We start from the raw sequence: 15,632 nt of genomic DNA, 5'->3' as shown, positions 1-15,632 counted from the left end.
AAGCGGAGACTCGGCACTTCACCGGGGGCAGGGACGGGCCCAGACCTTGCTCGGACTGTCCAGGTGGTAACTGGGAGACCTCGCCAGAGAGGGAACTTAAGGTCAGCTGCGCCCGGAATTAAACGACCCACAGAAAGCGGCGCAAACAGAGGGACTGACCTGCTTTAGCGAGCTCCCAAAGCCTGCTCTCACATAAGCAGCACTCTCCTCCGCCCACAGAGACAGATTCCTGCTCCAGCCGCAGCCTCGCGAGGTAGGCGGCGCCGCGAAGACCTCTGGGAAGGCGGTCCGTGAGCAGCCGCGGGGCACTCTGGGACTGGGCTCTGGGCGGCCTTTTTGCGAGTGGCGGGCAGACTCTGCAGTCCGCTTCGGCAGCGCGCTCTGCCCGGCTTCATCAGTCTCCTCGCCGGGAGCGTCCGGGAGCAGCTCCGAGGCCGCGGCGAAACCAGGTGGAGTCCGAGGTTCGGAGGAGTATCCGAGGTTAGGGGAAGGCCGGAGAATGGGCTGGGAGGCTGCGTTTCGGAGCCTAGGGTTCTGTACCTGCGATTGCCGCGTCCCCTCCCTTGGTGGGCGCGGCTCCTTGGAAGCGGCTCGTCTCGTCTTCCCCCACAGGCCGCGTTCCCGTTGTGGACCTTCGCCCTCGGAACACAGTGCTGTTGGCCGGGACTCCTTCCCGAGGTGTACGGCTCCCTGCTGTCATTCCTGGCTCTGCCAGAACTGTAGGAAGTGCGCAGTACACTTTAGGGCATGCATGGCACTCCCTGGGAGACAGTGTTTTAGGGCCAGAGGAAAGATCTCCCCTGAAGGCAAACGCCCGCTGAGCCCAGAAGTCCGGGCCGCACTGAACAAGTCAGGATGTTGCCACCGGCAATTCTGCAGAAGGCAGGAACCCATCGGAGAGAAAGAGCCGCTGTCGTAAGGTCTCTTGCTTGAGCTGCTGGGTTGAGAATGGAGCTGGAAGAGGGAACTGATCTCGGAGCTCCTTGGGGACCTTGGTTATGTTTGACCCTTTTACTTTCAGGGAGCAGGGATTGGATCAAGTCACTGCATCTAGAGTACGGGGGAAACGAAGAAATCACGGAGAGAGTTTGCCCCAGGAGAGAGGCGAGCGTTATGTAACCTAGGATCTGGGGTGGGTAACAGTCTGTGCAGTGTCAATCTGAGAGAACACCCAACGTGAGGGAATGGTCAGGTAAGAAAGGACCAGAAGTTCCGGTTCTACCATAGCAAGGACCTAAGTTGCTAATTTAGGTTCTTTAATGCAGACCTGGTCTTTCAGAACTTCTTTCTCTTCCCTAGCCTTGTCATTTCAGCATTCTGGCCTTCCCTATGAGGAGGAAGATCAACTAAGTCACAGGTGAATAGGTGTTTCTTCTAAAGTTTCATCTCCTTTGTCAGGGGGAATCGATACACTCTCTCATCTCTTCCTTGGGGAAAAAGAAAGGAGATCTGTCTTTATCGAGTGCTAATATGTGTACTATATATATTAAGTGCTCAGCAGCTACATCTGGCTGGTGGATACAGAAATAAAGTTTCTTTATTGAAATTATTTAAAGCACGTTTACAGTTTATAACACTTGTGCAAATGTACAGCTTCTCTGTTTTGTTACTATTGAAATATCCTGTAAAGCAATAATTTTATAGGATACTCTATAAGCAAAGGTCTTACTATTGTATCATTTTTATTCATTGCAGATAACTTTTCTTCTAGCTATGTTTTCTTTCATTAGTGACATTTAGACTATTTAGAAATCAGCTAAACACAACCACAACTGATATTAATGACGTTTTCAGGGCATCACTTCTTACGCTTTGACATAGGAGTTGGTGCATTCACCTTATTTCACTGCTTGTTAGAATAGCAAGAAGGAGACATTTAGTTCATAGCTATCTCTATCAGCTTAAATTCTATGTCAAATTATTTATTTTCCTGGCACTCAAAGTCAAACACCAGTAGACTGGTTGTATCTTGTTTTGCTTACTTTCTATGCAGGTTAGATATGTGGGGTTAGGAGGAAGGCTTAAAAAAAGTATCTTCATAAGATAATTTGCCTAGTTTCTTTTTTCCTTTTTTTTTTTTTGAGACGGAGTCTCGCTCTGTTGCCCAGGCTGGAGCACAGTGGTGTGATCTCAGCTCACTGCAAGCTCCGCCTCCTGGGTTCACGCCAGTCTCCTGCCTCAGCTTCCCAAGCAGCTTGGACTATAGGCGCCCGCCACCATGCCCAGCTAATTTTTTGTACTTTTAGTAGAGACGGGGTTTCACCGTGTTAGTCAGGATGGTCTCAATCTCCTGACCTCGTGATCCGCCCGCCTTGCCCTCCCAAAGTGCTGGGATTACAGGCGTGAACCACCACGCCTGGCCGCCTAGTTTTTTAAGATTAAAAAATACTTGAAAGACAAAACAATCAAACATAATGTGTGGTCTTTGTTTCCTGGATTAAAGAAAAGCTATCTAGGACATTTTGAGGACAGTTGGGGAAATTCACATATGAACTGGAATGTTAAGGAATTACTAATTTTGTTAGATGTGATAATGTAGTTATGAGGAGAATGTCATTTGGAAGACAGTATTGTGGTTATGAAGAAGAATGCCATTTGGAAATGTATGCTGAACCATTTAGATTTTAAAGTGTTATTATGATGTCTGTAATTTACCTTAAAATAGTTCAGCCAAAACAAAAAAGTACACACACAAGAAGTAAATACAGCAAAATGTCAACAGTTGTTCATCTACGTGGTGTGGACATGGGTGTTCGTTGTTTTATTCTTTCTACTTCTCTGTATGTTTGAAAACATTTTTTTTTTTTTTTTTGAGATGGAGTCTTCACTGTGTCACCCAGGCTGGAGTGCAGTGGTGTTATCTCAGTTCACTGCAACCTCCACTTCCTAGGTTCAAGCGATTTTCCTGCCTCAACCTCCCGAGTAGCTGGGATTACAGGTGCCCGCCACTACACTTGGCTAATTTTTTGTATTTTTAGTTTCACCATGAGGTGTATTTTTAGTTTCACCGTGTTGGCCAGGCTGGTCTCAAACTCCCGACCCCAGGTGATCCACCTGCCTCGGCCTCCCAAAGTGCTGGGATTACAGGCTTTAGCCACTGTACCCGGCCTTGAAAATCTTTATAGTAAAAAGTTGAAAGAAAAAAAGAGTACAGTACCCATCCCCATCCCACAGTAGGGTAGTGAGATATTGGATGTAAAACACTTGGCTCAGTGTCTGGCACACAAAAAATAACCGCACAATAACTATTCTTTATTATAGCAGTAAATTTTGAGTTTTTAATAATGCTCTAATAGGCAGATTTTTTTCCCACTGTAAGCTAGTTTCTTGGGAGGGAGAAAATAAATGTAATGGGAAACCCCAGTTTAGTGACAGACACCAATTTCTATAATATTAACAGAATAATTTATGAAGTCAAGCTACTAATTTCCATGTGTCGCAGTAACATCCTCTTGTTATTTCATGCATTAATTTGTGTTAGACTATATTTATTTGTATTTATATATAGTTGATATTTGAATTTTGCCATACTAGGTTCCTTGAACTGCATTTGAAAACAGTTATTGCAGAGCTGCTTTTTCTCAAGGAACAGTTTGTAGTTGAGGTTCATTTTGCTCATCAAGGACTTTGTATCAAGGGAATTGTAGAAGGTGGCCCATGGTAAACTTCTCAAACATTGTTCCTACATTTACAAAGATGTATATTCACTTAAAATAATGAAATACTCTTTCAAGTCAATAGAATTTTGCAGCAGAAAAGGCAAACCTTAAATCTCCTTTTTTTTTTTTTCTTGAGACAGAGTCTTGCCCTGTCACCCAGGCTGGAGTGCAGTGGTGCAGTCTCGGCTCACTGCAACCTCCATCTCCCTGTTCAAGCAATTCTGCTGCCTCAGCCTCCCTAGTAGCTGGGAATACAGGTGTGTGCCACCATACTGGCTAATTTTTGTATTTTTAGTAGAGATGGGGTTTCACCATGTTAGCCAGGCTGGTCTTGAACTCCTGACCTCAAGTGATCTGCCCGCCTTGGCCTTCCAAAGTGCTGGGATTACAGGCGTGAGTCACCTGCCCGGCCTCAAAGCTCTTTTTATATCTGAAGAAACTGCGGCCAAGAAACGTGATTTGCTCAAAGTCATACACAGTATGTTAGTGGAAGATCTAGGAATAAAACTGTTTTTCCACTTAAAAAATTCTGCAGTGGCTCACGCCTGTAATCCCAGCACTTTGGGAGGCTAAAGTGGATGGATCATGAGGTCAGGAGATCAAGACCATCCTGGCTAACACAGTGAAACCCCATCTCTACTAAAAATACAAAAAATTAGCCAGGTGTGGTGGCGGGCGCCTGTAGTCCCAGCTACTCAGGAGGCTGAGGCAGGAGAATGGTGTGAACCCAGGAGGTGGAGCTTGCAGTGAGGTGAGATCGCGCCACTGCACTCCAGCCTGGGTGACAGAGAGAGACTCCATCCCAAAAAAAAAAAAAAAAATTCTGCCAAGCGATATATATGGATTATATAAGGAACTCTATAGCAATACGTACCCGTACTATAACTCTATGGCATTACTAATTGGTCATAAATAAACTGGCTTTTTAAAAGAATGTAAATAAATAATTTGTCATGATTTTGTTTTTATCTCACTGAAATTTGAAAGTGCTTTTGAGAAAGTTTTTATTTGAACAATGCATTTCTTTAACATGTTATGCAGGGCCCTTCTAGCCCAATCCAGAGCTGTGCCATGGCAGAGACAAGAGAAGAGGAGACAGCGTCAGCAGAAGCCTCAGGGTTCTCAGACTTGAGTGACTCAGAGCTCCTGGAGTTTCTGGACCTAGAAGATGCCCAAGAGTCAAAGGCTTTAGTTAACACGCCTGGCCCATCTTCTGAATCCCTTGGGAAGGATGACAAACCCATAAGCTTACAAAACTGGAAAAGAGGATTGGATATCTTATCACCCATGGAGAGATTCCACCTTAAATATTTATATGTCACTGACCTGGCTACTCAGAACTGGTGTGAACTGCAAACAGCATATGGGAAGGAGCTTCCTGGTTTCTTGGCACCTGAGAAGGCAGCTGTGTTGGACACTGGTGCCAGCATACACCTAGCTAGAGAACTAGAACTTCATGATCTTGTGACTGTCCCAGTCACCACTAAAGAAGATGCTTGGGCAATTAAGTTTCTGAACATACTTTTGCTGATTCCTACCCTGCAGTCAGAAGGGCACATCAGAGAGTTTCCAGTGTTTGGGGAAGTGGAGGGTGTACTTCTTGTTGGAGTGATCGATGAGCTGCACTATACAGCCAAGGGGGAACTGGAGCTGGCGGAACTCAAGACACGCAGGCGCCCTACGCTCCCTCTGGAAGCTCAGAAGAAGAAAGACTGTTTTCAAGTCAGCCTATACAAATATATCTTTGATGCCATGGTACAAGGAAAAGTGACCCCTGCTAGCCTAATCCACCACACAAAGTTGTGTCCGGAAAAGCCACTGGGGCCATCAGTGCTGAGGCATGCCCAGCAGGGAGGCTTCTCTGTGAAGTCTTTGGGTGACCTCATGGAACTGGTCTTCTTGTCTCTAACACTGTCAGATCTCCCGGTTATTGATATCTTGAAGATTGAGTATATCTACCAAGAGACTGCCACTTTGCTGGGTACTGAGATTGTAGCCTTTGAAGAGAAGGAGGTGAGAGCCAAGGTGCAGCATTATATGGCCTACTGGATGGGCCACCGAGAGCCCCAGGGAGTTGACGTGGAGGAAGCTTGGAAGTGCAGGACATGTACCTATGCAGACATTTGTGAGTGGAGAAAGGGCAGTGGAGTGCTCAGCTCTACACTGGCGCCCCAAGTCAAAAACGCCAAATGAATAGAAGGTATGCTTTCAAGAATGTTGATCTTTCCTGCTCTTGCTGTACCTAAGCAAAAGAGGACCAGTCTCTGAGCTTGGCTTTTATGGAGAGTGTTCTTATTTTGGTTCTTTTTTTTATTTCCACAACCTCTAACCACATTCAGTCCAGGAGCAAGGCTCAGGGATGAGTGGGAGAGATGGGTTATACTGTCCCTGGAGCTTCATCATGATTGCCTAAGAAGACAGATGCTCATCATGGCTGGAATGAAGGTATCCTTCAGTAAACATTGCTTTCCTAAGAAAATTCTTCAGTTTCTGATAAGTCATCCCTATTTTTATCTTGATCAAGGCTTTCTACAGTTACATCATAAAATGAAATGCTGTCCAGGACAGTTGAACTGATGGTTTTTTCATAATTGCAGTCCTTCAAAGATGACCACCATACATAGTTGTGTACGTGTTATTCCAAGCCTTTAAATACATACATAAACATATTTTTGAATCAGAATGAGCAGACCAAAACATAAACATAATAAATATTCTCAAAGAGACAAGGGAAGATGAAGTAGAAACAGGAAGTCATAAATATTAGATACGAAAAACATAATACATGGCTGGGTGTGGTGGCACATGCCTGTAATCCCAGCACTTTGGGAAGCTGAGATGGGGGGATCACCTGAGGTCAGGAGTTCAAGACCAGCCTGACTAATATGGTGAAAGCCCGTCTCTACTAAAAATACAAAAATTAGCCTGGGGTGGTGGCGTGCGCCTGTAGTCCCAGCTACTTGGGAGGCGGAGAGAGGAGAATAGCTTGAACCTGAGAGGCAGAGGTTACAGTGAGCTGACATCATGCCACTGCACTCCAGCCTGGGCAACAGAGTGAGACTCTGTCTTTAAAAAAAAAAAAAAAGAAAGAAATAATACATGAAGTAACATGTAACACTCACATATTACAATCCAGCAGTAGCAGTCCTGGGTATATGCTGGAAGAAACATACATGTACAATAGAAAATGTGAACACGAATATACTTTGTAGCACTTTCACGATAGCAAAAGCCTAGAAGCTACCCAGGTGCCCATCAGCAGAAGAGTGGATAATGTACAGTAGCCAAAACAAATGAGCTACAGTGACATAAAACAATATGCATGAATATTAGCAGCACAACATTAGGTGAAAAAAAGTCCTAAAAATTACATACAGCATGATACCCTTTTTATAAGGTGAAAAATAACATTTAAAGGAAAATGTAAAGGTAGTGGAGAGGAATCCCAATGCATCTTAGAAGGCAGTGGAGCTCTTAACTACAAACATCATCAAAGAAGCTAGAGGAAGGAATGATACGGACGTCACCTGGAAGATAAGGACTTGTTTGTGGTGACACTACTGGAGAATTTGCAGAAGTCAATGCATGGGGAGGGCAATTGGCAGGGGTAGAGTTTCTGTATTAACTGGAACGTTAAGAGCCAACAGAACATGGTGAATGTTGTTAGTATGATTCCATGTTATACATGAGCTGGTAAATCCTGGACATCTGTAGGAGATAAGGTAGGTTGTCTCTGGAGGCCCTTCACATACTCTTCTTATGGACCCTGGAATCTTATGATGACTCTTTACTGAGTGACTCTTATGGCCGGGCACTGTGCTAAGCACATTATAATTAAATCTGTATCCATTATCTCCAGTGAGGGAACTGAGGCCTAGAAGGGTTATATAATTTTCTCAGCTGGGTGTGGTAGCTCACACCTGTAATCTTAGTACTTTAGGAGGGCAAGGTAGGAAGATCACTTGAGGACAGGAGTCCAAGACCAGCCTGGGCAACATAGCAAGATCCCATCTCAAAAAAAAAAAAAAGCCAGGCATGGTGGTGCATCCCTGTAGTCCTAGCTACTTGGCAGGCTGAGGCAGGAGGATCACTTGAACCCAAGAATTCAAGGTTACAGTGAGCTATGATCATGCAACTGCAAAAAAAAAAAAAAAAAAGTTTCCAGGGTTCCACTGTTTGAAAGTGGTAGACTCCAGGCTAGATATGTCTGACTGCAGTGCTTATGCTCTCAATCATTATGCTATTAAAGTTTTCTTGTTGAACCTCGTGGACTGTATGTTATTATAGGCCCTAGTAAGTTTAGAGTTAAATGAACCTAAATTCACTGGACCTATGGGATAAACGGTATTAAGCTAATAGTCTTCAAGAAAAGAAATTGCTCAAGTTCTATAGCATCATCTTAGTTATACTAGAAGTTTTAAGAACAGGAAAAAGGGCTGGGCGCGGTGGCTCGCCTGTAATCCCAACACTGGGAGGCTGAGGTGGGCGAATCATCTGAGGTCAGGAGTTGAAGACCAGCCTGGCCAACATGGTGAAACCCCATTTCTACTAAAAACACAAAAATTAGCTGGGTGTGGTGGTACACGCTTGTAATCCAAGCTACTTGGGAGGCTCAGGCAGGAGAATCGCTTGAACCCAGAAGGCAGAGGTTGCAGTGAGCTGAGATCACACCACTGCACTCCAGCCTGGGCGACAGAGTAAAACTCTGTCTCAAAAAAAAAAAAAAGAAAGAAAAAATTTGCCGGGTGCGGTGGCTGACGCCTGTAATCCCAGCACTTTGGGGGGCCGAGGTAGGCAGATCACCAGGTCAGGAGATCAAGACCATCCTGGCTAACACGGTGAAACCCTCTCTCTACTAAAAATACAAAAAATTAGCTGGGTGAGGTTGCAGGCGCCCATAGTTGCAGCTACTCTGGAGGCTGAGGCAGGAGAACAGCGTGAACCCAGGATGCAGAGCTTGCAGTGAGCCGAGATCGCACCACTGCACTCCAGCCTAGGCAACAGAGCGAGACTCCGTCTCAAAAAAAAAAAAAAAAAAAAAGAAAATTTGTTTTCAGATACTGATATTACTGAGAATTCAGTAATTCCTTGAGACTTCAAATCCTTATTTTAAAGTTAACATCTTCTGGTTATAACCTTAGGGTTTCTCATAAGTTGAGACATCTTTACTTGGGACCACCCCAGGATCACTGCTTATGAATGTTTGTGCCCCCTCAAATTAGTATGTTGAAATCCAGACCCTCAATATGGTAGTATTAAGAGGTGGGCCTTTGGGAGGTGATTAGGTAATGCGGGAACAGCCCCCATGAATGGGATTGGTGCCCTTATAAAAGAGTTCCAAGGGAACTCTTAGTCTTTCCATCATGTGAGGACACAGTGAGAAGGCGCCTCCAAAACTATGAGAAATACATTTTTGTTGTTTATAAGCCGCTCAGTTTGTGGTATTTTGTTATAGCATCTCGAGTGACTAAGACAACCACTGATGCTGTTTTCTATAACATACCTTCCTGATTCAGCCTTTGCATGTCTAATAATGTCATCTCTCACTTATGAATTCTGCCTAACATGTCTGAACTCCAAATTACAGCCCTGTTGGATGTTTGTTTAGTGAGTGGATAAAAGAAAAGAGATGTCACAACAAAGCTATTTCTTGATTTTTAAAAAATTGCTTTCTGGGCCAGGAAATGAGTTGAATACCTTAATTGGGATTAGGATCAATTGTTTATAATAGAAATCACCAAAACAATAGTGGTTAAACAAAACAGAAATGTATTTCTCACTTAAAAGAAGCCCAACTATAGTTAGTTCAGGACTGGTGTGGCACCCTGTGATGTCAAGAGCCCAGATTCCTTCCCTCTTGTTTCTCTGACATAAACATGTATCTTCTTCATAGTCCAAAATGGCTGCCCAAAATCCAGTCACCCATTACACATTCAGCATAAAGTTGGAATAGCAGAAAGGCACCCTTTTATGGACACTTTAAAAATGTGTACTACTACTTTCACTTACAGCCCACTGGCCAAAATTTGGTCACTTTGTCATAGCTAGCTGCAAGAAAGGTTGGGATATGTAGTTTTTATTCTCACTAAGCATATGCCCTGACCAAAACTAAATTCTATGACTGCAAAAAAAAGGGAGAATGGAGAGAGGATTTGGAGAAAATAGCAGCATAGAAAGCACCAGAAATCTGTCTCCCAGCCTAGACAGCAGCTGCATTGGCAGAATCTATCTGATGTAACTATTTTGGAATCTGGAGTCTATTGAAATTTTGCAGCTTCCAGGGGAAGATGATAAATTGTAGTCAATTTTGGTCAATTTCAACTCTTAGGATGGTAGTAACTTCCAGTTCCTCACCCCTCAGTCCTATGGCGACAGCTGTGCACATATTTCTGGAGCAGTTTACACACAGCTTGATTTTTCCCTCCTTCATTTTTCTCTTTTAACCCCTTTTGGGAGCAAGACATTGAAGACTAGGACATTCAAAAGCAACTGCATATATGGGGAAACTAGAAAATCACCATGTATGCTGAGGGGAGGTGCAGGATTAGAAAAGGCCTGAGTAGAAAAGTTTATATTTCGTGCTGATTCTTGGGACAGACACAGCCTAAACAATGAAAGAAATAGAAACCCTGAGGAATGAGGAAAATCTGATATCCAGAGTTACCGCATTAGATTAAAATGTCTAGTGTTTGGCCAGGCATGGTGGCTCACTCCTGTAATCCCAGTGCTTTGGGAGGCCAAGGTGGGTGAGTTGCTTGAGGTCAGGAGTTCAAGACCAGCCTGGCCAACATGGCTAAACCGTGTCTCTACTAAAAATACAAAAATTAGTGGGGTGTGGTGGTTCTGAGGTTTTGGGACTCAGACTGGCTTCCTTACTCCTCAGCTTGCAGATGGCCTATCTTGGGACTTTACCTTTTGATCATGTGAGTCAATACTCCTTAATAAACTCTCTTTCATATATATACATCTATCCTATTCTGCCCCTCTAGAGAACCCTGACTAATACACTGGATGACAGCACATCTGTTTACAGCATGGATGACTATTTTAAGCCCACTGTTGAGACCTACTGCTCAGAAAAAAAGATTCCTTTCAAACTGTTACTGCTCATTGATAGTATACCTGTTCATCCAAGACTTCTGATGGAGATACATAAGGAGATTATTGTTTTCATGCCTTCTAACACAACCTCCACTCTGCAGCCCATGGATCAAGGAGTCATTTTGAATTTCAAGTGTTGTTATTTAAGAAATATATTTCATAAGGCTGTAGCTGCCATCATAGAGATTCCTCTGATGGATTTGGGCAAAGTAAATTGAAAACCTGCTGAAAAGGAGTCACGATTTTAGATGCCATTAAGAATGTTGATATTTGGTGGCTCACGCCTGTAATCCCAGCACTTTGGGAGGCCGAGGTGGGTGGATCACAAGGTCAGGAGATCAAGACCATCCTGGCTAACATGGTGAAACCCCATCTTTACTAAAAATACAAAAAGTTAGCTGGGCATGGTGGCAGGCGCCTGTAGTCCCAGCTAATCGGGAGGCTGAGGCAGGAGAATGACGTGAACCCAGGAGACGGAGCTTGCAGTGAGCCGAGATCGTGACACTGCACTCCAGGCTGGGCAACAGAGCGAGACTCCGTCTCAAAAAAAAAAAAAAAAAAAAGTGTTACCTTATCTTCAATTTTTTGCAAAAGTTTGAGAACTGGTATTGCTTCTTCTTTAAATGTTTGGTAGAATTAACTAAAAAACAACATTCTTAAAAAAAGAATGTTGATATTTTAACCTCCAACCAAGACAACTAGAATTAAAAGTGGAGCCTCAAGATGTGACTGAATTGCTGTAGTCTCATGATAAAACTTGAACAGATAAGGAGTTGCTTCTTATGGACAAACAAATAAAATGGTTTCTTGAGATGGAATCTGTTCCTGGTGAAGATGCTGTGAATATTGTTGAAATGGCAACAAAGGATTTACAATATTACATAAACTGAGTTGATAAAGCACTGGCAAATTTTGAGAAGACCAACTCAAATTTTGAAAAAAGTTCTACGGGGGTAAAGTGCTATCAAACGGCACTGCATAGTGCATGCTACAGAGAAATTTTTTTTTTTTTTTTTTTTCTTTGAGACAGTTTCGTTCCTGTTGCCCAGGCTGGAGCGCAGTCCCAGCTCACTGCAACCTCTGCCTCCCCAGTTCAAGCGATTCTTCTGCCTCAGCCTCCTGAGCAGCTGGGATTATAGGCATGTGCCACCACACCCAGCTAATTTTGTATTTTTAGTAAAGATGGGGTTTCACCATGTTGGCCAGGCATGTCTCAAACTCCTGACCTCAGGTGATCACCTGCCTTGGCCTCCCAAAGTGCTGAGATAACAGGCGTGAGCCACCGTGCCCAGCCTGAGAAATCTTTGTGAAAGGAAGAGTCAACCAATGGGGCAATCTTCATTGTTGTCTTATTTTAAGAAATTGCAAGGCTGAGCATAGTGACTCATGCCTATAATCCCAGAACTTTGGGAGGCCAAAGTAGGAGGATCACTTGAGGCCAGTAGTTCACAACTAGCCTGGGAAACATAATGAGACCCTGTCTGTACAAAAATTTAAAAATTAGATAGGTGTGGTGGTGGACACCTCTAGTCCTAGCTACTAGGGAGGCTGACGGGGAGGATTGCTTGAGCCCAGAAGTTTGAGGCTGTAGTGAGCTATGATTATGCCACTGCACTCTAGCACCTGGGCGACAGAGTAAGACCCGCCTTAAAAAAAAAAAAAAATCAACAACTTTACAACTTACGGAACTAGAAAAAGAACAAGGCCCGGCGCAGTGGCTCATGCCTGTAATCCTACCACTTTGAGATTGTGAAGGTAGGAGCATCACTTGAAGCCAGTATTTCAAAACTCACCTGGGCAACCAAGCAAGACCTTGTCTCTACAAAAAATGCAAAAATTAACCAGGCATGGTGGTTTATGCCTATAGTCCCAGCTACTCAGGTGGCTGAGGCAGGAGAATCACTTGAGCCCAGGAGTTGCAGGCAGTGAGCTATGATCACGCCACTGCACTCCACGTAAGCAACAGAGCAAGACCCCATCTCTCAAATAAATAAATACTCAACCCAAAGTTATCAGAAGGAAGGAAATCATGAAGATAAGAGCAGAGATAAAATAATGAATAGAAAAACAATAGAGAAAAATCAATGAAACAAAAAGTAGTTCTTAACCAAAAACTTGCGTAAGTGTATGCCAACAAATTGGATAAACTAAATGAAATGGACAAAATACTAGCAACATAAACATACTAAGCTAGGACTAAATCATGAAGAAAGGGAAATCTGGATAGACCCATACGTCAAAGCCATTTCATTGCACGTTGGTTACTTTCACAAGTCTGGTTAGATGGAATACACACAAAGCAAGTTAAATGCAGCGAATTTGTTACGTACAGTTAGACATCAAGGGACAACAGAAGCCTAGGATTCAGGACAAGCCATCTGAAAGACTCAGGAAAGCTACCCAGGGTGGATGGAGGCCTGTGTGTCATGTGCCCATGTGCACTGCACCTGAGAGACCCCAGAAAGCTGCCCACCTCCCCGGGTTTTATTATTTATTTATTTTTGAGACATGGTCTTGCTCTGTCTCTCTGGGTTTTTTTAATTCATTAATTTATTTATTTTTGAGACGTGGTCTCGCTCTGTCTCCCAGGTTGGAGTCCAGTGGCGTGATCTCGGGTCACTGCAACCTCTGCCTCCCAGGTTCAAGTGATTCTCATGCCTCAGCCTCCCGAGCACATGGGATTACAAGTACCCGCCATGACACCTGGCTAATTTTTGTATTTTTAGTACAGATGGGGTTTCACCATGTTGGTCAGGCTGGTCTCGAACTCCAAACCTCAAGTAATCTGCCCACCTTGGCCTCCCAAAGTGCTGGGATTACAAGCATGAGCCACCGTTACCTGGCCCCTCTGGGTTTTATACCATGGGAACAATGGGAACAACATGACAGAGTGGGCTAAAATGTTAAAGGGCATCCTGTTTCTATGGGGGACAGGAAGAGAGCCTGGGCTCTTCTACCCATCTCCTTTATCTTGGAATGTTGCATTCCCAGTATATTCTACAGTTAGTCTTTTTTTTTTTTTTTTTTTTTTTCCCGAGATGGAGTCTCACTCTGTCACCTAGGCTGGAGTGCAATGGCACGATCTCGGCTCACTGCAACCTCTGCCTTCCGGGTTCAAGTGATTCTCCCACCTCAGCCTCCCAAGTAGCTCGTATTATAGGCACCCGCCACTATGCCCGGCTAATTTTTGTATTTTTTTTAAAGAAAATATATGCTTTTATTTTTCCGTGATTACAAACACAACTGAATATCAAATGCACAAAGTAAGAATTATACAGGGGAAAAAAATCAGATACATTCATACATATATCACCTTTTCAAGGCTATTTCCATCCAGAATAACCTTGGTTTGCCAGGGCCAATAGAAAGAAGTCACAAAATCGCCTTAGTCAAATTTGTGTGTCTGCTTTCTTCTATAATTCCAATACCTCCACCATCAACGACTTGAGATAGCTGCCAAGGTGTTATATAATCAGTGCCAGTGTCTTCATTCATTCTACAACGAAGTCTGTCACTTCACACTTGGAAGGTTGCACAGCGGCCAGGCAGAGGCCCTCCTCACTTCCTAGGTGGGGCGGCCGGGCAGAGGCGCTCCTCACGTCCCAGATGGGGCGGCCGGGCAGAGGCGCTCCTCACATCCCAGACCATGGGCGGCCGGGCAGAGGAGCTCCTCACGTCCCAGACGGGGCGGCCGGGCAGAGACGCTCCTCACTTCCTAGACGGGGTGGCGGCCGGGCAGAGGCTGTAATCTTAGCACTTTGGGAGGCCAAGGCAGGCGGCTGGGAGGTGGAGGTTGTAGCGAGCCAAGATCACGCCACTGCACTCCAGCCTGGGCAACATTGAGCATTGAGTGAGCGAGACTCCGTCTGTAATCCCAGCACTTCGGGAGGCCGAGGCGGGCAGATCACTGGAGGTCAGGAGTTGGAGACCAGCCTGGCCAACACGGCGAAACCCCGTCTCCACCAAAAATACAGAAACCAGCCAGGCGTGGTGGTGTGCGCCTGCAATCCCAGGTATTCGGCAGGTCGAGGCAGGAGAATCACAGGAGCCTGAGGCAGGGAGGTTGCAGTGAGCCGAGATCACGCCGCCGCACCCCAGCCTGGGCAACAGAGGGAGACCGTCTCAGAAAAAGGAAAGAAGGAAGGAAAGAAAGAAATTTTTGTATTTTTGTAGAGATGGGGTTTCACCATGCTGGCCAGGCTGGTCTTGAACTCCTGACCTCAGGTGATCCACCTGCCTCAGCCTCCCAAAGTGCTGGGATTACAGGCGTGAGCCACCTTGCCTTGCCTCTACACTTATTCTTAAGAAATAAGAATGAGTGAGAAAGAGGAGAGAACTAGGTTGCTCGAAGGCCACCCAGAGAATTGTCCTGTACTATTAACTAATAATGAGAATTGAGTCAGAAATCAAAAGTCTCTGACAAAAGCCCAAGACCTGATGGCTTCACTAGTTAATTCTACCAAGCATTTAAAGAAGAAGCAATTCCAGTTCTCAAACTTCAGCAAAAAATTGAAGATAAGGTAACCCCCCTTTTTTTTTTGAGACGGAGTCTTCGCTCTGTCACCCAGGCTGGAGTGCAGTGGCGTGATCTTGGCTCACTGCAGGCTCTGCCTCCTGGGTTCACGCCATTCTCCTTCCTCAGCCTCCAGAGTAGCTGGGACTACAGGTGCCCACCACCATGCCCAGCTAATTTTTTAATTTTTTTAGTAGCTACGGTGTTTCACCGTGTTAGCCAGGATGGTCTCAATCTCCTGACCTTGTGATCTGCCTGCCTTGGCCTCCCAAAGTGCTAGGATTACAGGCGTGAGCCACGGCACCCGGCCAAGATAAGGTAACACTTTCTAACTCATCCTATGAGGCCAGCCTTAACCT

The 15,632-nt window shown here is 44.7% G+C and overlaps 1 protein-coding gene across 17 annotated transcripts; it reads left to right on the top strand.

The window, feature by feature from the left end:
- The first annotated feature begins 296 nt into the window (after nt 1-296).
- EXO5 (exonuclease 5) lies at nt 297-7,921 on the top strand. Of its 17 annotated transcripts, XM_063627858.1 has the most exons (6): nt 303-480; nt 613-920; nt 1,022-1,192; nt 1,300-1,357; nt 2,816-2,938; nt 4,701-7,921. In XM_063627858.1, exon 6 carries the CDS (start codon nt 4,731-4,733, stop codon nt 5,850-5,852), a length of 1,122 nt encoding a protein of 373 aa, XP_063483928.1. In that variant the 5' UTR covers nt 303-480; nt 613-920; nt 1,022-1,192; nt 1,300-1,357; nt 2,816-2,938; nt 4,701-4,730; the 3' UTR covers nt 5,853-7,921. The 17 variants fall into 17 exon arrangements, with proteins under 17 accessions (XP_063483924.1, XP_063483929.1, XP_063483930.1 ...); XM_063627854.1 differs by lacking the exon at nt 2,816-2,938 and having other exon boundaries at nt 297-480; XM_063627859.1 differs by lacking the exon at nt 2,816-2,938 and having other exon boundaries at nt 301-461.
- Nucleotides 7,922-15,632: the final 7,711 nt, after the last annotated feature.

This window comes from Symphalangus syndactylus, chromosome 12, assembly GCF_028878055.3.
Source record: "Symphalangus syndactylus isolate Jambi chromosome 12, NHGRI_mSymSyn1-v2.1_pri, whole genome shotgun sequence".
Lineage (NCBI taxonomy): Eukaryota > Metazoa > Chordata > Mammalia > Primates > Hylobatidae > Symphalangus > Symphalangus syndactylus.
The sequence above is the reverse complement of the archived record's forward strand: the minus strand, read 5'-3'. Positions and strand labels throughout refer to the sequence as shown.